The sequence below is a fragment of the Cottoperca gobio genome, chromosome 1, assembly GCF_900634415.1.
Source record: "Cottoperca gobio chromosome 1, fCotGob3.1, whole genome shotgun sequence".
Taxonomy (NCBI): domain Eukaryota; kingdom Metazoa; phylum Chordata; class Actinopteri; order Perciformes; family Bovichtidae; genus Cottoperca; species Cottoperca gobio.
In genome coordinates, this window is record NC_041355.1 from 3,081,570 (window position 1) to 3,106,512 (window position 24,943).

Genomic DNA, 24,943 nt, shown 5'->3' on the forward strand with positions numbered 1-24,943 from the left:
ACAGACTAATATCCATATGATGGGGAAAAATTGCATTGAAGGAAAAGCAGCTGATTTTGCCTCTTTCTCATTCTTCCTGTGCTTTCATACAACAATGCATTTGACACAAAGGCAGAGGCAGATTCTGTCTGTAGCCGGATCCATTATGCCAAAACAATATTTCGATCAAAAGCCACTTGTGTTTATAATTTACAATAATTACAGGTCCATCAAAAGCATTTCCCATTCATTCAAGTACTCTGCAAGCAGTGTCAAACCACTCATTTTGTATTTTGTGCTGCTTATCTTTTTGTCCTCTCCAAATGCACCCCCAATAATTTCCACTGCATTTTTTTTTTTTTTTTTACTGTGTGAGCAACAACATCTACCTGGGTGGGCGATGCACCTGCGTGCCTCAGCAGGCTACGCAATTAATTAAGGCATTTCCAAAAGCATGCTCGGCACGGAGCTGCTGCATCTGCAGGCGCTTCCTCTTGGCTGTGCAGGTCATGACGTTACCTGTGAAGTCCCACACGTGCGGCTGACTGGATATCCGCGCTGTGTTGACCGCTGGTTATTTAAAAGACGAGAGAGCAGCTCTGACTGCAGTGGGTGCTGTTGGTTGAAGAGCTCGCGAACTGAACTTGCGAGGAGAGAGAGCGAGAGAGAGAGAGAGCGAGAGAGAGAGAGAGAGAGAGAGCTGTGCGCACTGTTCCCGGCAGAGTGGGTCCCGCTCCACACACACATACACATGCATACACACATCGGGGTCACTCCACTTCCAGGCAGCGGACTGGTTTCCACTCCCCGCACCTCCTGCATATCGCACATGAAGAGTCTGAAGGACGCCAGCAGACATTTCCTACCTGTGCACCTCCAGCGTGCGTCACAGAAACTGTTTCTTCGTCTAATTGTTTCCTCCGCGGTTTTCTTACCCGGTGATTTTGGATTACTGAGAATAACAAGCAGCGTCGGCGCGTAACGACCGAAATCATGGATTTATGGATAAAGTTGATGTTGTTGTGCAGCTGCTGCTTTGGAGCAAGTGCGGACTTTGATGGCAGGTAAGGGCACATGGTTCACATTGTCTGCTGAAGCCAATTCTTCTGTGAAATAACAGTGATTCTGATTAGGAGCCTACATCACAGTTCAATGCCATTTATAGGCTGTTTCTGCAAAAAAAAACTGCGCCTTTGGTTAAATATAGCACTTGCCGGAGATCTCCAAACAGCGAAGCTCAATTTAGACGTGAGTGAAAACATGTTGCTCCGGTGAAATGTTGTGCGTTTCGTTAACTTTTATTCTGTAATTATCCAAGTGCATCCAAAACCGGTGGGGTTTTTTTTTTTTGCGCCTCGTATCAGATATTGTGTTATAACAGAAGCAGTGGTTTCCATGTGCCAAAGAGGCTCTTGTCTTGTACAGACACCAAGCTGATTATAAAGTGATGTGACAGCACATTGCCCGGTGCTTCATGTTCTAACACGAATCTGATGAAGTATGTGAAGGTAGAGGTGTGGAGACGCGCCAGACCCCAAAGAATGCATGTGTCCGAGATTTGGATCTGCTTATATGTGCGTCTCATCTGAGGTGATTAAGCGGCGGTGGGTGCTTTTCTTTTTTCTTTTCTAACCATGCATCATAAAACCAAGTTGTAATTTAGGTGCAGATTTCTTTGCAACAAGTATATAAAACATCTTTGTGAAAAAGTTATTGCACGTGTCGTGTAAATTGGCATAATGTTCATTTTGTAGGACTATCTGTTGAGCGTGCTCTTACAGTTTAAATATGTGTGTGTCATATTGAGGTGGGTTTCTAGAGCTCAGAATAACATTGGGACTGAGGACCACCAAAAGTGAGAGAGGTGCACAAATACAGTCTCACTGCCAAACGTCCTACGTCTCCAACAGAGAATGCAGCCAAGTATTGTGCTGTGTTATTCCTCGTGTATCTCTGTCAGACAGGCTCCAGCCACAAAGCAGGATCCTCGATCATGTTTCATGTTTTCAAATGAATGCAAAACTTTTGAAGTATATTGGAGGTAATTGTTATTGAAATAGTGTGCATGCATTTCAAAAAGCTCTTTCAGACTGTGTGCCATTCCACCTGCTTGATGATAGATTTTGACATCTGGAGGTATCCAGCCTTTTTATTTTTTTCTCCTCTTCAGCTCTTTCAATTCAGTTTTCTGCTGCTGTGTTCAAAAGCATTTCAGAAGAAACGATTTGGATATCAAAGGTTTCAGCAAGAAATGAAAGTGTGTGAGAGAATGAAGGAGAGGGCCGACATATTACAGAGAATTCCAGTTGAGCACTTGCGATCAAATACAATATTATTGTTTTTTAGCACTTATTTGTTTCCCCTAATCACCATGACTATGTGTGACAGGCCACATCTGATGAGATGTGTAGGGCTGTAACTTCTATTTCACGCATTGCCTTTGTGTAATGATCATTTACTTTAACCTAGCCGCAGCATATTGTACATTATTAACATCCCTGCTGATGGAGTGGCTTGTCACCATGGTCATAATTTGCCAATTTCTATGGGTATAAACTTGCCCGGACCAGAGTCTCTGCCTCCAATATTAATTCATAGAGAGAATATCCCTGGAGACAGAGCACAAGCAAAAAAACAAAAAAAAAACATTTATTACCTGGTCTCGCCCTTATTGCCTTTTTTTTTTTTTTAGAGAGCGTTCCTAACAGGCTTATCCATCCCGTCCTGAAGGGTCCTTCACAGGCATCATTGGCAAGATCATTTTGTTCTCCCACAGCTGCACGTAATATGCTTTCCTGCAAATCTGTTGCAAAAAACTTTGTGCTGCTGTTGCAACTAAGCACTCAAGAACAGCCAATTAATATCATGTAACATAGAAGGAGAGGATATTCTTCTCTAGTGATGTCACTAGATTGTTAAATCCAATGCAGCCAAGCAGCACATACCAGACCTCCTCAGTAATAAGCCGTGGACGTGTGCCAGGTAACGTTGGCCTTGTAATATCAGACCCACATTTGGGCTTTCAGGGGTTGAGAATTGAGTGTGAATATCGTGTCAAAGTCACATTTTATACGTAGAAAGAAGTACATTCATAGTTGTCTCAGTGTTGAACATCTAGCATATGTGCCGACATCTTTATTATCTTCATTATGAGTTATAGGGGAGATTTAAAGCGTATTTCTGCCATATGTTTTGTGAAAGTGAACAATAAGTGACTCTCAGTATTGTCTTATGAAGTTTATCTGGCAGACTCAGCATACAGCACTTCAGTTTATGTCCAACATAACTTCTCCTCCTGCTGTGTTGTTGTCATTTTCACTCGGCAGACGAGACGGAAGTAAGTGGAAATCAATCGAGAAACTTTACGTTTGCATTGGAAAAAAGGTGCGACGTGGACAATGCAAACGACCACTATAACAGCCTCGCAAAGCCTGCAGTCGTATAATATGAAGTATGTATGTGTCATTTCAGTTTACAGACACACATGTGTCTCTATCCTTCATACAAAGAAAGAGTTCAGCAAGGTTAGGTGGCTTGAGACCAGACAAGGAAACATCCTATAATTACTTGTGTTGCAGCACTGAACATGTTTTGAGTAGTTTGTTTTGTAAAGAATGCACTTACAATTGTTAACAACAGCCACCTCTTGATCCTTTAAGGTTGAATGCACTTATCGTAAGTCACTTTAGGACAAAAAAGGTGTAATGAGGTGGACATCTTTTTAAAAATTGAAGTGCAAACAGACTGAAAAGTGTCACAGAATGGAGACAACATATAGTGTCAAGTAGCTTTTACATCATACAGGTGTTTATTTATTTATTTGGCCACTTGTTGGATACCTTCCGTGTATGTCTTCTTGTCTCAAAACTTCCCTTCTCTTTCTTTTTTTTATCTTTACCTCATATTTGTCAATCCCCCACATGTTGATGTGTGTTAATGTGATAGACTTGGCAGTCTTCTGGCACATCTGGCGGCGCGTGCCGTCGAGCCGGTTCATTAAAACACCAGACACCTTATGACTCCACAAGCTCGTGCCTTCGGTTGAGCCGGGCAGGTCCCAGCAAGTCTTTCACACCGAGGTGTTACAAATGCAGCAATCAACATCAGCGGGGTGTTTGTGAGAGGAATCCATTCAGCAGTCACGCTTTGCATGCTTCAGTTTGACTTCATGGATGGATGAGATGGATAGATTAAATTATATGCCTTCATGATGCTGATTATAACACTGCACCCCACACTGCTTCTCTGAGCGATGGACTGACTGCTGTTCACTGTCAGGCAGGGGAGATCAGCCAGCTCTGTATCCATTCATAAAACAATGGAAGAAGGATGGCGTCCCAGTGGTGAACATCAACCTCGCAGGTCCATCCTGGAAGAACGTTGTCTGATAGTGTGTTTGAGAAGAGGTGTCAGTGAAGGGTAGGAATTATCTGCTTGAGCTCCTTCAAGGCTTAGTGTAGTTGAGGATCATTATCCAGGTGTCCGTGTGTATTTGACATTGCAGCGGTGTTGGCGTGGTGAATTGGTTGAGCTGCTGAAGTATATTAAACCCTCAGTTTCAAGTTCAGAGCGCGTTACGGTGTACAAACTGCCTCCGGCTAAACTCAGCATTATTAGAGTAGACTGAGAGACGCACTGAGAACATGAAACTGGATACCTTCTTCGCTACAAGTATGAATGTGTAATGATACACGAGTGTGTAGGAGAAAGCATCTGAGGGACATGTTTGATTGAATAATCCAGGACCTGTTGCATCCGATGAGGGTTCCTGTCTCCTTGTCGCTCCGACAGCATCAAACAGACCTCGCAGACACCTTTCGCCCACGATCCACTGGGAGCCCGTTGTTCAAACTTTGCTTTGTTCACAGTCCTCTTAACGTCATGCCCTTCAGATCCTTGCATGTTGAGAACACCTATATTTATTTATTTTTGTTCAAATCCTGTGGGCAAACAGAAATATCAGCGCTACCACATTATCATTTCCTGCCTCTGATTGTTACGGCTGCCGAATCTGGTGACGATACCTTTGCATTTCATTGAACGTGATCTCTTTTGGATGAACGTAAGCAAAGAACAGGGCTGCCTGCAACTAATGAGCACTTTCATTATTCATCAATCTTTCTTTTATTTTCTCGATTTATGGTTTTTTGGTCTTCAAAATGTCAGACGTCATCATTTCCCAGAGCCTCAAGTTGACCTTTACAAATTGCTTGTTTTGTTGGAGCAACGGTCTAAAACTCAAATCTATTCAATTCACTATCACAGAACCAAAAGTGATTATTCACATTCAAACAGGAGGAAGCATTTTGGATCTTAACAGACGGACAAAATAATGGGAATACTAAATGAGGACATTTCCCTCGCATAACTTTCAAGCACCAAAGTCACACATTGGCCTTGATATGAAGTTGAAACTAATTAGCTGCATATCTTTGTATCAGTTCTCCAAACAACATCTGGCAATTAACACTGTTAGATGTGATTTTCAAAGCAACTTGTGGAGATATAAAGACTTCCACAGAGAGAGAATGTGTTGATTTGTTTTGATGTTGCAAAATGAAAAACTAAAATCAATTTCTCGATTCGGAGATGGAGAAACGAGATTGGTGGCGCGGCAGATTTTGCAGTATTTGAAAATAGCTTTTAGTTAAGACCATGACAGTAGAATATGAATGTGTAATGAAGACAACCTGCACTGTTGACTGTCTCTTTACATATTGACGGAGCTTTGAAATTTCTAATATCTATTTAACACAACATAACAAATGTGTTGGTGTGTCTGGCAGGGGAAGCTGTCTACTGGGACTCATCGGCTGCAATCATTACTTTGTAAAGTGTTAAAACGGCAAAGGATATGAGACCCTCTAGGTGTACAGAAGCAGGTGCAGCCATAGCAACATAAACTCTTTCTAAGATGATAATTATGATATGCACACTGGTGAATACATTCAAGAATGCATGTGTAAAAGGGTTAGGGTTAGGACATCACATTTAGATAGCAGGTTGTCAGGTGGTTTTTTTTTTAAAGTGTCACCAGCCTCAGGAAGAGATGGTCTTATTTTATCTAGTAGGAAGGGACAGCAGGTGCCATATATAGGCGTGTGTGTGGGGGCGGGTGTGTGGGTGTGTTTGTGTGTGTGTGTGTGTGTGTGTGGCTGCATGCCGCTTGCAGAGATGGTGGCATATAAACATGGCTGCTGTCCAGACGGCTCCTTTTCCTCCTTTTTTAAAAATTTCCTTTCCTCTCCTTAATTTTCCTTTTTTGTTTCCTTTTAATTCTCCTCCTCTCCCCCTTCCTCTCCTTCTCTCCTCTCCTCATCTCATGCTCTCCTTCTCGCTTCTCCTCCTCTGCTTCTCTCCTCTCCTCCTCTCCTTCTCTCCTCTCCTTCTCTCCTCCTCTCCCCCTTCCTCTCCTCTCCTCCTCCTCTCCTCTTCTCCTCCTCTCCCCCTTCCTCTCCTTCTCTCCTCTCCTTCTCTCCTCCCCTCCTCTCCTCCTCTCCCCCTTCCTCTCCTTCTCTCCTCTCCTCATCTCCTCCTCTCCTTCTCGCCTCTCCTCCTCTGCTTCTCTCCTCTCCCCCTTCCTCTCCTCTCCTCCTCTCCTCCTCTCCTCCTCTCCCCTTCCTCTCCTTCTCTCCTCTCCTCATCTCCTCCTCTCCTTCTCGCCTCTCCTCTGCTTCTCTCCTCTCCTCCTTCCTCTCCTTCTCTCCTCTCCTCCTCTCCTCCTCTCCTCCTCTCCTACTGTGCTGGAGTTTTTCCCTGCCTGACTGCTTTCCAGGCAGCAGAAAAACATTTTCCCTGGATCTGCCACTCTCACTTAGCATCCATCTGGGTTTTTTTTTTTTCCAATGAGGTGATTGGCAGTGGGGGCAAGCATTAGCATTTCCTCATCTTGGCATAGAGACACTAACAGGCAGGGATAGTGGCAAAGGATGTGCCTTGAATACTGAGCACCAACCTCACTCTCATCGAGGGACAAAATAAAGCATCTATTGGGCAAAGGAAGTACATTAAGATAATTTCTCCATTTTGTTTTGTAACTGGATTACAGTGTTTCCTCAATAATAACCTGCATAGTCAGTTTGGTGCATTTAAATAAATCTACACACACTTGCTTCTGATTCATTTATTATTCGCTAGATTTTAGGCTACATCTCCTCAGAGCTCTTAAAGTATGCGACTTGGATTTTCCTCAGTATCCTTAAATGGACTCCCTATTCTCCCTTCACCCTGTTCTCTCCATAAATATGGGGTGAGCATTGGTACAGATAAAAAGGTAATCCACATGCACTGTCTGCCAAGAAGCTATTTCTTGCTCTGAGCGGAATAGTACAGCGTGTAACAAAAACATCCGGCTGTAATTTCTCTTAGTGTGCTTTGAAAATAACCTATATCTCTACAAACACTAATACCTGCATGTTATCCCTGTAGCAGCAACGATTTCTATCTTCCACTGTCATAAAGATTGTCTGATAAAACATACGGAACAGTGACACATACTCTATACACATGTTTGTGTAATAGATGGAGATAGAAAACCTACTATATTTTCAAGGGCACCCGGCAGTACAGAGCTTGTCGTCTTTTTCACAAGCCTTATAATGAACACAGCAGTAATGTGTTCTTCTCAGATGTGAAGTGTCAGGGGTTCACTGTTGCTCGCTGAAGGCTGTATTCAAATCGGGTCTGGCAGGCTTTCAACACGGGCTTCCAGTTTGACATCGCACAAACCAACAAGTTCTGATGTGCTATCAGTTTTATTTCCACGCCGCAAAGAAAATCTGCCACAGGGGGAAGCAGTGAGAGTCGGCCTTGAACACCCTGAGATAACTTTGTGTTTTATATTTTATTACATTTTAAAGCAAAGCATTTCTGGTGTGGTTGCCTCTCAAATGTGACTTTTTTTTTAAAAAAATTATATGATAGTAAACCTGAATATTTTAGCATTTTCAGTCAGATAAAGAAAATTTAAATGAATTGGAATACGTCACTTTGTTATCTGGGAAATTGTAATAGGCCTTTTTCCCTCTTTTCTGACATAAATACAGTAAATGTGGCAGAATTTTGGCCCTTCAGTGCTATTGAACAGCTGTTATATACTTAAAAATATAGACACATATAAGATTTTGGCAGTTTTTTTTATATGTTACCCAAAATCACAAATTTATAACTCTTAAATCAGACAAGACTTGCAACAAATATACGTAATATTGTCTTTTCTCTCTACAGCAGGACAATGAAAGGAATCCTGTGAATGCTTTTAAAGCCTCCCTTCCAAACAGCAATGCCTGCTTTTCATTAAGACATTTTAATTGGCTGTGAACTAATCATGTCATCTCCTCACAGGTGGCCACGGCAGATGGCCTCGTCCAACGGCCTGTGTCGATACGGGGCCAGGGTGGACTGCTGCTGGGGATGGACACGTCGCTCCTGGGGTCACTGCCAGCGTGAGTGCCATCATGCCTGCTGCTGCTGCTGCTGGGGGCGAACGGGGTTAACAAGGTTGCGAGGTTTCAAGCTGGGGTCAAAGATGCTATTAGACACAGGAGGTGCTGCCACACTGCCATAGTAACCCGAGAAACGTACACAAGCACACATGCACGTTGTCACAACAGAAACACATGCAGCTAACGGAGCATCACACATGAGACAATCTTGAGTGAAGATTGATGGTAATTGCTGGTTGGACCGGTAGAAAGGCTGACATTTATATTCAAACTGCGGTTGGCCATAATGAGGCTGCAGGTAGATGCATACAAGGGTGGATGGGAGATTGATTATAGAGTACTGCTTTGCAAAATCAAGATAGCCAACGCTGCTAAGACGAGCCACGAGAACGCAGCCCGTGGTATCGTTGGGTGTACAGACCTCAACTCGCTTTATATTCAGCAACGCCACTTGGAGGATTCAGAGGATATGTCCCGTCACGCCTGTGTCACATGAACTGTATGAAATATTAACACATCACATTTCCGACATATTCACACTGTGTAAAGATCTTCTGCCCTCCTGTAACCTAGGGGAGGTGTGACTATATGTACACTAACATGGGTTTCAGATCTGGCCAGTCGCCTCACAAATGTCAAATCCGCTGCATGGCTTGGTGCCTGTGCTGGTGTAGCTGCTGCTTTGCTGTGGAGCTTTAATCAAATGGGGGTTAACACAATAAAAGGGCATTTTCCACAGCAGGAACATGAACAAGCAGCTTGAAGGAATGGACATATTTGTTTCCTTCCCAAGAGTTGGATGAGAAAATCCATACCACTTTCATATCTGTCTGGTATAAGAAGCTACAGCTAGCAGTAGATTAGCTTAGCATAGATACTGTAATAAGAGGAAACAACTAGCAGTAGATTAGCTTAGCATAGATACTGTAATAAGAGGAAACAGCTAGCAGTAGATTAGCTTAGCATAGATACTGTAATAAGAGGAAACAGCTAGCAGTAGATTAGCTTAGCATAGATACTGCAATAAGAGGAAACAGCTAGCAGTAGATTAGTTTAGCATAGATACTGTAATAAGAGGAAACAGCTAGCAGTAGATTAGCTTAGCATAGATACTGTAATAAGAGGAAACAGCTAGCCTCGTTCAGTCCAAAGCAGGTGCTGGTAGATGGATTTCTTTTTTAACCTTTTTTGACAGAGCCAGGCTAGCTGTTTCCCCCTACTTTCAGTCTTTATGCTAAGCTAAGCTAATTAGCTTCTAGCGGTAGCTTCATATTTACAGAGTGGTAACAATCTTCTCATCTCACTCTCTGCAAGAAAGCGATTAAGTGTATTTCTCGTAAAACTATTGCTTGTCACAGGTTCTGATTTTAATTTCCGCTGTTTTCTGCATTCCTAAGACTGAAATTCAACTCTATTCAGGAGGTGATACTAAATCCAAGTTCCAGATACTGTCATGAGTGCAGGCAGTGCTTTCAATTGTGATTAGTCAAGCAAGTGCGTCAACAAACACAGCAGTAACCTGAGCGTCGCACTACTGCCACCGCTTGTTGGACCAACACAACAAAGTGTGTGTTGTTGTCGCAGTGGAGAAGCTCCTTTTCCTTCCTCAGACCTGTAGCCTTCACAAATTGATTTATCTTTCTTACTTTCTGATGTTTTCTTTACTCTTTTGGAATTATTTCTTTCAAAAAAGTGAAAGAAAATCAATGTCGGGATGAGTTCCACTTCTTCCGTCAAGGTCTGTTCCATAACTCGCCTACCACACAGTAACACTTTGAGGTTATTGGTGCATATAATCACAGTGCATAACAATTGCATCTGTTCCCTTTTTGGAATCAATATCTAAAGTTGCTGTTGCCTTTTCAGCAAAGCATATCTGAAATGTGTGAAACACAACAAAGAGCCTATCACCAAAGCCTTACAAGATTAAAAATGTGACGTTATTGGAAGCTTCGTGTTCTGGGTTGTTAAGTTCCTTCTGTGGAAAAGACTAACAACACATTCATAACTCTGCATGTTGGTTTTGGCCACTTATTTATAGCTTGCTAAAATATTGTTTTTTTTAATCCACTCATTTTGTGTTTCTTCATGCTGAAATAACCATATTTGTATTATGTTCTCATGTATTGAAGCTCATCATGCCATGCTATTTCTGACCTTTTTGTTTATTTGTTGTATTTTATTTGTGTTTTGTGGGAAACGTGTCACACACTGCTTGCTGGGTCCAAAGGTCTGTTCTGCCGAAGCTGAAAGATTTCTTTATTTGCTGGCTTTATGTAAAAGTGGCTGAATGCCATTCTTTTTTCTTGATATTGGAGTGCACTGCAAACATTTTTTATTTTTTCTCAAACACAAACAGTATTACTTGAGTTCATGGACTCAGTGTTTTGTATTCCTCTTACCTCAGCCAGATTAAACTAAAGGCTTCGCAAGACAAATCTGCTTTTTATCCACCTCTCGCTTCATGTCTATTAGAAACAAAATATGTTAATATTATTCTTACCTAAACACTTGGGGTCAGAAAAACAAGTTATGCTAATGCTTTACGGGACAGACCTAGACTCGTATCTGATTTCATGGCTGTAAATGAGAGAATTTCACAATAAAACATCCTTTTTTTCCTGAGGCCTTGACACTTAAACTACACGATTTGTGCTGGAATGAGGCAAACGCAGCACTGCTTTACTCAGACGGCTCAATTGTATCATTTGATAGTGTTTGTTTGAACACGGGGCCAGACTCAGCAGTAATTCTGGCAGGAGTCGCCAATCTCAATGCCCAATACCTCCCAGTGCATCTGAACTGCGCTGTCTGCCTTTACAGCTTCCGATGCTCAGAAAAATCGAAGGTGGAATAGATTTTTGTTCTTTTGGGACGAGGACGAGAATGAAGAGGATGACTTTATTATGACGGAAGCTGAGATTAGGGGGCAAGACATGATTCATGTACTCATATTTTATCCACTTAAAAAAGCTAACAGTAATGAGAATTGCATGCTCACGCCGCGGCATAGTGACGATTCCACAAAACAAAACATGAATTGTTTTTGCCTCGAGAAATCAAAGGCGGTGATAAATCACAAGTGACATTAATTTTACAGCAAATGAAGCAGTCACGTCTTTTTAAAAAAACAAAGTCAATTACTCGACCAGCCAAGCAGCAGTGTGTGAAGACGTTTTCTTTGTTGTTCTGGAGTCCCACATGTTCCACGTTGAGCCAAAAATATAAGCTAAACCACCTTATCAGTGCACTTTCACTCCACTTTTTATTTCAACAAAACCAAATCTCTCCTGTGAGTTCAGTGAATTCTTGCCTTAATTCTTCCAAATGCTGCTGCCCGGGTGCACAACTCCAAATCCACTCACTCGAGACTACAATCAGTATTCCACCGAGTCAGTGAGGTGCTGATTTAAACCTTTAGAGCAGGGAAGTGGAAGGTTTGGGAAAGAAAAGAAGTGTGGCTGTGTGTGAGAGGAGGCTGTCGGTACAGATTTCAGGTCTTGGTACGTTTTTTTCGTGGCGATAGAAGAGATTAGATCGGAGCTGGGATTGGTGGGGTTTTCTCAGGCACGGAGCTCAGCGATTGGTTTGTGAGACTTCTCGCAAGGAATGAGAAACTTAATGGATCAACCTTGATTCATTTTTTCTTTTTTTTTTTTTTTTTTTAAAGCTCCCAGAACCGAAATAGTGAGAGAGGACTAAAAGTTGGAGAAAGTAAAAAAAATCCTGAGGTGTAAGGGAAACGCTTCAGAGGTAAGGAGTTAGAGATGATTGCTGCTTGAGTGGGGGGGAGTGTGGGGGGAGAGGCGCTGGGAGACAAGTGAGTAAATCAGGCAGATGGAGAGAGAGAGAGAGAGGAGCATTAGATTTATAGTAGCTGAAGCTCCACTTATAATGTTCTGACAGGCCATCCGGCAGGCAGAGCCTCACTTCAAGCTACTTATTCCAACCAGCTGCCATCGTGGACATTTTACTGCCATCGTGAACATTTGAACATTTGCATTTCCAGTGTAAAACAGTTAACAGTAATTATACTAAAAACTAAAAAAAAACACCTTTCAACCCTCTTGATGAAGATGGGAAATGGTCTAATCAACACGTTGATCCAAGTCAGGTGATGTAAGAGCTGCGAGGTTGGAAATTTGAAACTCATTTAATCCATATTAGATGTTCTGAAAAGAGAATTCTGCACCTCTGATACGATTATGTCAACATTTAGTGTCAATGCAGGCAGCGGCGTGTCCTCACAGTGTATGTAACGAGGTGCATATGGACATTTAACTAAGCACAAATACGTTTTACATTTGTAGCCCCTGAAAATCCCTTTTTTTAATGTTTTAATTGCTCTGTCAAATGTTCACACCTGAATAATTTCCTCGAAGAACAAGCAAATTATGCAAAGATTCTTGCTTACCTTACTGTAAAGAGGCAAGGTGGAGAGTCAGGGCGTGAAGGTCCATCACATGCGGCACACACACACGTCTGCGTCTGCTCGCGAGCCTGCAAATAATGTTTATTTGTTTTTCTATTACTAAACCCAAACCACAATCGTTCCCTAATCTCCCGAATCCAAGTGATTCTGTTTTACTTTAACCGCAGTTTATCTGCCATAACCTCCCGCAGATATTGAAGTACATTTATGGATTTTGTTATTGATTTTACATAAAATTGTGGAGACTTGATTTGTCATTGAATGTAATCTTAATATCAACATTTCTCTGGTTGGATTATATTCAGACGGATACTGAAAAACATTCAACTTAATAATTAAATGGTATTATAATAAGTACAACATTAATAAGGCGGTAACTATCAGACCTTAAGTCTGAAAGGTTTTGACTTTGACGTACATTTCTCTGCTTCTCTGTGTAATATCACCTCCATATTAAATGTATCACACATTATAATTTCCTCAGAGGTCCTAGTGGATGTTACAAATCCACTGAGACCGGGATTTAGTTTGATTGAGTGCGGTCTTTGTTTCGACAAACGCTACGGCGAGGATTAAGGCAGGACTTTTTGAATTGGTAATTCGAGCTAACAAGTGAGCGATGAAAGCCTAAAAGTGATATATCCGTTTAGGTAATTCACTTTATCGTGAACGTCTGTGCCGTTTCCTTGCCTGCTCCGCTTACTTTCAGGATCACTGGGCTGCAGAGGCCTGTCGAAAAGTGTGTCGTTTCATCTGCTGCGGGTAAAACAAAATGGAAGGGAATATATGCGGAAATAAAAAGGCGCATGTTCCGAATCACTTGACACAATTCTGCCTTTTAAAAGCACTTTTGAAACGTGTGGATTTAAAAAGTGTAATGTCTCTTCACAGTCCGGGAGCTGCAGCATTTAATTTCATACGGGAGAAACCAGGACAGTGGTGGTGTTTTCATCTCTCATCGCAGTGGAGATAATTATGATTTCAGTATTTCATAGTGTTCGAGAGGTTTGCTCACAGTGTGATGACAGAAATAAGAGAACAAGAGGAGACGGTGGTTTCATTTGGACATCATTTACATTTTTAAAACTCACTTCTATCATCTAGCACCTAGAGGCAACTGGGAATATGTGTGACGCCAGAACTCCAGACTCTCTCTGTGTGTGTGTGTGTGTGTGTGTGTGTGTGTGTGTGTTTTTTTTTGTTTTTTTTCCAGGAATGTTTGCTTGTCAAAAAGACCAGGCTCTGCCCTCTAACATCGTGTTTATGTCTTCGCTCTCAAGACTAAACAATGCCCGCAACCTTTGTTTGTTTGGCTATTTGTTTTGCAGCTCTCTTCGCCTTAACTCACAGAGTAGCCGGGATAAGGTGCCAGCCCCAAGGTTAGCTCCACATGTTTCTTGAAATAATCTTGCTCGACATATATCGCTGGGGGCACATCCTCTGAATCCTGGGCTCACTCATTTATTTATAGAGCCGAGCCCACCCCGCCACTAACGCCTCACACCCCTCTTGGTAGCGGCCATCTTCTCCCCTCCGGCCTCAGATCTATGCCAACAGCTTCACACTCTGCAGCCCTGACTCCACCTGTAGCCGTATCTGTACTCATAAATTACACTGAAGTTCTTTAGTGTTTCATTACGATTCAGCCGCCCCACTAGTCGACCCTTTTTAGAATGCTAATGAAACCCTTAAAGCCGAAATCCATAATGTTTTTTAATTAATATATCCGTAATAAATCCATCTGCAGCTCGCAGAGTTAAAAACTGAGCGTTTTGCTGATGTTGGAGATGTTCTGCATACGTAACTACATCGTCAGGTGGAGAATACCAATCGTACTTCATCACTTAGGTAAACGAGATATTCACCGTGACATTTCCACTGCATACAAACAGTCCTCTCAGAGATCATTTGTCATTTATCAAGTAAAAAAAAAGCAAAATATTCTCTTCAAACGTTACAATTTTCTGCTTTTTTCTGTATTTAATTGTCAAAAATACGTTTGGGTTTGACGAATATGTAATTTTAAGATGTCACCTTGATCTCTGAGAAGTTTTCAAATAATCTTTTGAATAATTGAAAGCACAAAAGCAATTAGCAAATCCACCGCTAATGAAATAATGATTACAAGCGGCCTCGGCTAATTACTTAGTTGATTGTCAAGATGGTGCTACTTGTATTTAATTAAGTAATGGTTTTCCCATCTTACGTTGATGGAGTCGTGCATTAAACTAGTATTAACATTCATACGCAAAAGTGAAAGCTTTCCCTTGTGTTCACCATCAGGCTTCCAGGAACAGTCAATAACTCCAAAGAATCTGCATCAGTGGCTCCGCAGTCCTGAGGACGGCTGATGTAAACCAGGGGGAAAGTGTGTCATCACTGCATGTTTTGATGGTGTTCATAGAACGAGGGTCTGCATGCTATGTTTGGCCTTTCCAGCTGGCGCGACCATTTTTAGCCCTACGTGTCCTCTGCTGTGGTGAATGAACACTGGCCGTTCCCCTGATCTCTCTGCCAGGCCAGAGGCTTAAAAATACCCTCAGAGGCAAAGCCTGCTGATGGCCGCCGCCTCTGATCCTGCTAATCAAATCCTCCCCCCATGTAGGAGAACTAACTTCATTTCATCTTCTGACCACACCAAATTCTAATGAACTCCTACGTCCAGAAAAGTACAACTCTTGTCTTTTTACTCCGACATATTCGGCCATTTTTAATGTGAACTTTTAATTGCTCGGTGCTTCAAACACACCGGCTCATATCACGGACCCCTCCAAGTGGGCTAACAATACTTTCTTTCTGTTGAATTACATAGCCAAATAAAGTGGAATGAGTCTGGAGATGTTATCGACTCCAGTTAAAGGATTCGTCACAGACCTTTTGTGCCTTTTTTCTTTTTTAATTCAGTTTCAACAATGTTACAGACAGAAACCTGAGTAACTGAAGATATTCTTCTTGGGTTGAACTGCCGCCCCGCAAGCTGAATGTGCATGAATGGAAATTTCAGGGAGATTGTAACTCGACTCTGAAAGTATGCATTTCATAGAAAGAGTGTATTATTCAGCCCTTTCTTCCTGACTTTTATTGGGTCTCCCTCAGTTTGCGTTAAAGCAGATTTCACCTCATCTCTAGCATTTATAAAAAATCATTGAGGAAAAAAAATATATAATATGAATATTGACAAACATGGGAAACTCCTTGGTGGAGGTTATGTACCAAGATGGATGTTCGGGGTGTAATGTGTATACAACAATATTGTAAATACCACGGCTGTATTGTCACAAATCATACACCTTTCCAGATGCTCAACACACTGTCTGGTGTGATAAACGCGCTCTCTCTTCCACAATCACTCACACACGCACATGTACAGCCTCTTCCACCACAGTGGTAATTAAGTCCTCTGATTGCTCTGTATTATGACAGAATTAATGAAGCTTTTAATGAAAATTAGTAACACATGGCCGAGGCCCCGTGTATCAGACATGCTTAGCAGCAAGCTGCAGTAAGCACAGTCAGATAAGCAGGGTAAGCCTACAGCTCACTGAGACAGAACAGAGTCGGGGAAGCTGTGCGGCTCCCGCAAGTTCCGCTTCTCTGTACACGTTCAAAATATCATCCATCCACGCATTGTGTACAATCTGCAGGGCAGCTCTTCACTGAGGCACTAATTATAATCTACTTCTTTGGCGCTCTAATTGTTATAGCTTCAGTCTAAGGGGGGGGGGGGGAATATTATTCACCTAGGTAATCCGTGTTGGCAGGGAGCCAGCGCATAAATCAGTGCTGTATTGTAAAATCAGGAAAACAAAACTTTGCTCGTAATAAAGGTCAAACTTCCCATTTATCTCAGTGTGAAATGATTTAGTATCAGTAAGGACAAAACAATTTTTCCAGCTCCTGTTCAATGCGAAAATGATATGGCGGCTCTATTACCATTAGTCAATGATGATAACACTGTCAAGCAAGGAGAAAGCAACATTTCCCATATGAATGAGGCATCATGCTGTATTATTGCTGCAATGTGGAGTTAAAAGACAATTTACAGCCAAGTCAAGGAGCAGTAGGATTAAATGCTTTGTAATCCTAATCTGGAACAAGTAGTCTTCCAGGGCGCTGCACTGATCTGTCTCTTCCTGTTTGAATCCTCTCTGAACAGCTGTTTGTCAGCCTGGCTGTAAGCATGGAGACTGCGTGGGACCCAATAAGTGCAAGTGCCACCCTGGCTTCACCGGCAAGACCTGCAATCAAGGTGAGCTCTCGCCTGGAACTTGTAGACTCTATGAAAACACAGTGTTTCCCTTTTTTATTTATACACAGGGCGCTGGGGTCGAAAGGTACACAACACATACACATTAAGACTCAATGCGGACATGCACATTTTTCCACATGAAAACAGAAGTAAAGGAGAACCTGAGCAATGTCAGGACAACACCAGCGTACTACAGTTGCCACTTGCTCATGGAGCGGAAGCTGATGTGCCACCAGCCGACAGTAGTGAGACGCTTTAATCACAAGGGGAGGAGGTGGAGAGAGAGAGAGAGAGACAGAGATAAAGAGAGAGATAAAGAGAGAGAGATAAAGAGAGAGAGAGAGATAAAGAGCTGATTCAGCTCAAATGGGAGTGGTGAGGCCATGCTGAATGATCCCGGGGGGTGCATCCTCTCCTGTGAAGATAACATCTCAATTACTGACCTCAGATAACTTGGCTCGGCTGTGTGAAACGGATGCTATTGAAAGTGTGTGTGTGTGTGTGTGTGTGTGTGTGTGTGTGTGTGTGTGTGTGTGTGTGTGTGTGTGTGTGTGTGTGTGTGTGTGTGTGTGCTTGGGGTTTTTGTGCATTTTCATCACTGACAGATTGGACATGTTGAAAAGCGTTAAAGCGTCCCAGTTAGTTAGTAAATTGACACGTATCCAAGCAGCTTGAAAATAGTTGTGGAATTCACGCCCTAAGACAGGAATAGGTATAGTGTGTAATTAAAAACAAGGGTTGAGGTGGTGTAGGAGGATGTGGGGGTGGGGGGGTGGAGGTGTTGAAATCTTCTCTGGAATGACTCATCCTGCATTTGGAGGCTATAGGTGGCTCCTGTCTGCCCGGCCAGACGGCTGTACTTTGTCTTAATCTGCAACAAAGGGGAGAGGAAAAAGGATCAGCGTCCCGTATCCAACTACAATAGACTTTGCTGCCAACCATTCAGACAGACTTATCTGACAAATGTGATTCCAAGACCTTTCAAGATGAAACTGTACTTTCAAGTGTCCATCGAAGCCCCATTTGTCCAATAAGCTCGAGACGTTTCACTGAGCTTTCCATTTTTACTCCTCTTTGAGTGGCAGACTTGCCCTTTCAGCCTATTTAGGTGGAGATAACCTTGGATTCAGTGTGGAGCTGGCACATGCTATGGAGACCAATTTAATTATTCTCCAACCATAGATTAGATTTTCTCATTTAAATGCAGCCTCCATGAAACATTGATTTGAGGTTTACTATTGATGTGCCAGGTGGTCAATGTTTCGAAGCTTTCTAATACCCTGCCCCCCCCCCCCCCCCCCCCAGGAGAAATACATTTATCTTGAGGAGTCAACTGGAGGAGGGAAATTAGTTGCCCCGGGCTTCATCATACGGCAATCTAGTGGAATCAATTTATTTTTTATAATTAACCGAAAGACCCCGTCCACTCAAAAATGAGTTTTTCTTATGTGTATGTCCCCTAAAATCCTGACCTTGACGAAACTGACTTGCATCTGTGCAAACTTTGCACAGATGCAAGTCAGAGAGGTGTTTTCCCTTTCCTCAACTGAAGGGGAAATGTCTGCGCACTTCGAATTTGAGATGCAAACTTACCTCGAGCGAGCTGGATTTGTTACGTAACAAATTTGAAATCGCCAATCGCTGCCATATGCAACCTGAAATCTCCAGCGCAGAGCGGACAGTGAAGAGATGGAGAGTTTGCATCAGCAGAGTGACATCAAACATTGGTGTGCAACAACTGGATGCTGGGGCCTCCTTCCACTATGTACCAAATAAACCCACTGAATATTAATGTATGTTTAACAACCAGTAACGCTGTGTCAGCCAGTTACAAGCTAACAAGCTAACAAGCTAACAAGCTACAACAACATACAACAACATAAACCAATAAATATGTTATCTACACTTACCATGCTGAATTGTAGCCGATTTATCTAGTCTAGTCTGATGAGATGAATTATTGTACTGTAAATTCACTAAATTAAGTTTCTGAAGAAACGTGATCCGCACATAACAGACTTCCCAGCATGCATTGCTTAGTTAGACAACTATGGCGATAAGTGGTAATTGCATCTGTATTTTTGGATTTCACTTTTTCTTTGTTTGTTCGTCCATACTAAAAGAAGAATTAAAGGACAAGTCTGTTGCGTTAGCTCCGCCTCCTCTCTCTGGCGGACCAACCACGGCCGGGTGAAGGAAAACGCGTCACTGACTGTGCGCCGCTTCAGTTTTTTCCAGTTCATCATACTGCGTTTCATCAGTGCACCATAGACTCAATCACCATTGGCTTACCTCATTCAGCGACTTACCTTCTAATTAAACGGAAAACCTTTTGTAGTCCGTAATTATTTCTTCTTCTTATAATGATGAAAAACAATGTGAACCACCATGAAGGTTGGTATCCTATTCAATCCCCTACTCCTACTTTGTGCCAAGAATTTAAATTCAGTCAACTGATGATGTCCCCAAAGAAGAGGCTTAATGTGTAATAAGAGGAATCAAGTATTGCAGTGTTGTAATGCAGCCTTGGTGTAAACCTGCATGTGCAGAGAGAGATATGTGCATGCACACACACATGGACAAACATTCCTTTGCTCTAAGTGGGAGGCATGGACAGATGTGTGACCCCCGGAGGCAATCAGATTAACAAGAGTGTTGAACACCTTAGGAACATGGGTGTTTACACCAAACACAAAGCATGGCAGATACTGTATTGATTGCACCACTCTCAGAATCAAAGTCGTATTTTCCTCTTGTCAAATCTTTACGAGCCGGTACTGTTATGAGATATTTATACGTCAAGGACTGCACGTTTGTTTTTTTAGTGCTAGCTCTCCTCACATGCCAGATCATTTCACCATATTGTTTATTTCACTTTCATGGCTTTCCTATCAATATGTCAACACTTGTGCGGGATATAATTTGAACGAAAGTGATTGTGCTCATCATTACATTTAACAGGCACTCAACTGTCAAGAATAATAATCAGCACTCGGAGAATCCTATCACTTTTTAGAAAGCGCTTCACCTTTTGTTGCTGATGAGAATTGGATCTGTCGTACAGCATGGTGAGGATAGATGAACACGCTCTCGCTGCACAAATAAACTCATTATAGGGATAATCTGTTTAACAATTTGGCACCACACTCGCCCTGCTGATCCAATCAATTTAATAAGATAATTATTCCATACAGGTGGATTTAATTAGGTGTAGTTGACCTGCTGTTAAGACGCTATAAAAAGATTTTGCTGGAGGAATGACATCACAAACATCAGAAGCAATGCAGCTGCACTGCCCCCAGATGCTGATTTCTGTCTCCCAGCTATATAATTAATACCACTTCAAGTATGATCGTCTCGAGGTGTGGTTGAAGTATGTATGCAACAACTTCAAACTCGACTCTGCGCTTCCCTGAGTCCTGAGCAATACACCCGCCATGACATGCCTGCATCCCCGAGCAATGCTGGAGTATATATACGCGTCATGAGGATGCAAAAGCTCATTTTATGGCCCCATTCAATGTCTATGGACAATTACTTATAAATATGTCCCTTAGATCTCCGGTTCCTCATCTGTTCTTGAGTGTACCGTAGCGAGCGCAGGAGCGCACGCTGTACCCAGCATGCCGACTGGACGAGCGGACAGACAGACATTACATGCAGACAGACGGAGACTGCTTCTCAGTTCCATGAGATAATATCTGGACCTCTCACTGCTTTATCTTGGCGAAGGCACATTGCTGCCTCTGAAAATATTATGATTTAATTCAGTCTAGGAGTGGACACATACCTTAGGGTTGTTGGTTTGGAAACCGGTCCCTCTCTGTCGCTGTTTGTCTTCCTGGCTGTCTGCCGTGGACAATCCAACAGCTGCAAGTATTCTAAGTATCGCATGCATGTCATCATACTGTGTATGTTCCCTTAATTATCATCCAATTACCCCAAATTGTATTTGTTCTCTTTCATAACAAGGTCTTTAAAAATGAAGTGGGGGTATGAAGTAATATTTGACCGTAACTGACCTCTATTAGCAGGAAGCAGGACATTAAATACAATTGATAGAACTCATCATTTGGGTCCCATTTTCAGTTTAAGTAAGTCAGTTGCAATCATGGTTCAATAAAAGTATACAAAGAGGCAATATGTGATAATAATAGTGTCTCCTCGTGCAGGACTGTCCTCCATTACTAACCCAATGAAAAAGCGTGGAGAGTAACACGAAGGTGGCTCATGAATACAGATCAGAAAGTGAGATTGTGAAGCCGCATTAGGATCTCAGCACCTGGCTTGATTGCGATGAGTGATTGTTGAGATAAGATCAATATTGTCATCAACCTCTCGCAGATTCTGTTATTTAGTTGTTGTTTTTTTTCTTGGAGCAAAAATCTTGCTCCATTAAAGGAACGACGGCATACAATAGATACAGCACTGTCTGTGTTTTATTGTTTATACCACAAGATGTACTTTTTTGGCATTTCCCTAACATTTATTGAGTCCCACGGGGATCAGTCTCAGATCCCAACAGATAAGCATGCAGAGTGTGTCTCTGGGGGGGATACTATCGCCTCATGCTCCAGTAAAGCAACTCTATTTTCCAATTTCATGGGATATCTTTCAACGTTTAGCTTTTGTCCAAACAATTTAGCAATTTATTGTCCAGCTTATGCATGTAAATGTGTATTGGTAATAACAAACTTGCAGGTTCTTCTATCGTTTTTAACTCCTAAATACATTCACGCCCACCTTAAAGTTTGTCAGGCCTGTCTACAAGTAGAAAGGCAAACTCTTATCAGACAGTGCTGCACTGGTTACATGATGCGCTCAGTGAAATATTGTTCTTAGCCACTAAAACGTCTTATATACCGATACCCTTCCATGGTGCCTGTTGGCAGATAAGGCCCCGTGACAAGTGTTCCTGTCTGGTGTGGAGTTGGTGGAAATGCAGTAGGCTTGCATAATCTCTCAGCTCCAGTTACCGTATCCCTCAATAAAGGGACACTTGAATGATTTGTAGCGTGCGAAACATTCAGAGGTAGCTGTATCATCTTCCTGTCACTTAACAATGGGTGTTGTTAGCCGACTGCCGGGGGAAAAGGTTGCTATATGGAGAGATGGAATCGACAGAGAGGGGAGGGGCTGACATTCTTTAGGAGCAGAGATTTGCCTTTTTCCAATGGTAACTCCTTTTTAACCTCCAGATACAAATTGAGAAGGGATCCTCTGAATCCGTGTGATACTGTAATTCTCTCAGATCCTATTTCACCCTCACGACAAAAAAAGGAATGCATAAGAGCGAAGAGGGCGGGAGGAGAAGAGTCGCAAAAAACACACTCTCACTGTTTCTCCCATGTGCCCTAGAATTCTTTTCTGATACGCTCATGTCCAATTCCCACAAGTGTAATCCTCTCTGCAATAATGTTCCTCTTTACTTTCCAGGAATGTGGTGTGGTCAGAGGTGTTTCTAATCCATTGGTTGGTGCTCTCTCTCTCTCTCTCTCTCACCCGTTACTACTTTATCTTCCCCCAAACCCTTCCACCCCCTTCCCACCCCCATCCCCTCTAACCCATTTTATTTTATCTAAAGAAGAAGAAGAGCTGGACTATTTAACCCCACCAGTGTGGGCCAGTCACCTTCCTATCTTTCGTCCTGTGGACCATCAGCCAGCGAGAGTAGTGATGGAGGGTGAGATTCATCGCTCGACCCCCCCCCCCCCCCCCCTCTCCTTCCAGCAGCTCCTCTTCTTCATGCATGGTACTGCACTGTGCAAACTGCGGAGGAGTGAATGCCACTCTGAACTATCTCCTTTGGCACCACCCAGGAGGAGATTTTCAGTGGAAATGCCAGCATGAATGCCAAGCATGTCACAGTCTTCACCACCTCTCTCTCTGTCACTCCCTGCCCTAAGAAAACCCTTTCTCGGTACCCAAGAGCCATTATGTTCTTTCCTTATTGCTCTGCCCCGTGTTCTCTCTCATTTTCCTCTCCAGTTTTCTGAGCACCTGGATCAAAGAGCTCCTCCTTCCCTTTTTAAAAACCATCATCGACATGGACACGGCACTCGTGACTCCTCTGTCGCTGCTAGTAAAAAAGCCTCGAGTTCTAACCAGTGTTATCTTCCCTACAGTCAAGCATATCCCAGGAAAAAGGCCTTCTGCTAATCTCTCTGTCAGTGATAGAGGCGTGTCGGGAATGTAGCATACCTCAGTGGAGCTGACCCAATAAATCACTCCACTTTGCATCACTTCAGATGTGTTTCAGCAGTTCATTTACCGTACAGTGAACACCCCAGAGGGGCTCTCCACCTCTGCTATCGCACAGGTTTCTGCAGTCCTGGGGCCGCGTCGAACTGTAAATTGGTGGTCTTGTCTGTCTGTTATCTCCCAGTTTTCTCTGTGTCCTCTCTCTCCGTCTTGTCCTTCTTGTGTCCTCTCCACCGTCTTGTCTGTTTCTTTCTACGCGGACGAGGCCCTGGCTGTGTCTTGTGTCTGGCATGTGCTGATGCTCACGAAGCTGCCTCTGTCTGAGAATGTGACCATTTCAATAATCCCTAATTTACATTTCTAAGCTGTTTTTTTCAGCGCAACAGGCAAGTGGAGACCTGTTTCTCTGCCACGCTGACAATGGACAGTGTTGCTATGGTTTTCTGTAATCGCAGTAATGAGAATGCCAGTTGTTTACTGAGAAAATCAGGGAGGAAAACAAGGTTGACACCGCTAATTAAAAAAGCAAAGTGTGTGTGTGTGTGTGTGTGTGTGTGTGTGTGTGTGTGTGTGTGTGTGTGTGTCCACAACTTTGAGTGTTGTGGATGTTATCTTGTGGGAGAGAGGAGACAGTTGGAGGGTTGAATGTGGAGCTAAGCCTGCTCTCTTTAAATGTCTGCCCCTTGTTATCCTTACTCTTGTATTGAGTGAAAGTCACCCTATGAATGTTTCACTATACCGGCCCTCATGTAACAACTGCATTCACATTCTGACCCCTATATATATATATATATATATATATATATATATATATATATATATATCCAGATGTATTTATAGTCATGGAACAAGACTTAAGGCCTGGTGGCACTTAGTGGGATCCAACAAGCAGACGGTCAGTCTAAAATTCCAGCCGCGCCTATTGAATCAGCTAACATGGCTTCAGTTAAGCGACCATTAATAGAAGGTGGAGTCTGATACACACACTGAGCATCTGCTCCGTCATTCATCCAAATTAATCTATGGTATCTGTTAAATGTGGGAGGTATGCGGCACTCAAAGAATGCACCGTGCATATGTCGCCAGAGCTAAACACGGCGGCATTTACAGTGCGGCCGAGCAACATGAAAGCGACCCCTCATGTGCCGCACAGTGAGACCAAATCTATTTGTGATGATTGTCCCACAAACAAGGGGTGATATTCATAGTTTTGAATTTCTATTTCTTGGAGCCTGTGTTATCATTCCAGTGTGATGGATTCCTGTGTAGTTACAAGCTGGATTTCTTCCCCCCCCCCTTTCGGGCCTTGTACTCCCAACGGACCCCTCCGTTTAGATTTGGGTTCGTACATTTGTTTTTTGGATGATTGTGAGGAAGAATTATAGGGGAATATTCACGTCCATCAACACCTGTTGTCTCCATTCATAAGCCTTTAAACCTCATTAGACATCACTCAGGGAGAAGGGTTGGCATTACTCTTTCAGTCATTCATAATCTCAGCCTTTTATTTAAAAGGAATATAAAAAGAAACTGTCACATTAAGCTCAATAATAAGCCAACTTTTACATTAAAGCACTTATCTGAGTTTGTCTAATATCTGAACAACATCAAATGTCTCCTGATGGATCATTGCAATAA

General features: G+C 42.6%; 1 protein-coding gene across 1 annotated transcript in view; it reads left to right on the plus strand.

The window, feature by feature from the left end:
* The first annotated feature begins 361 nt into the window (after window positions 1–361).
* The window catches only part of npnta (nephronectin a), a 42,349-nt gene continuing 17,767 nt past the window's right edge, over window positions 362–24,943 (plus strand). The window contains 3 exon segments of the mRNA XM_029441781.1: window positions 362–1,043; window positions 8,323–8,423; window positions 17,012–17,104. Coding sequence (XP_029297641.1) covers window positions 973–1,043; window positions 8,323–8,423; window positions 17,012–17,104 — 265 coding nt within the window. The 5' untranslated portion in view covers window positions 362–972.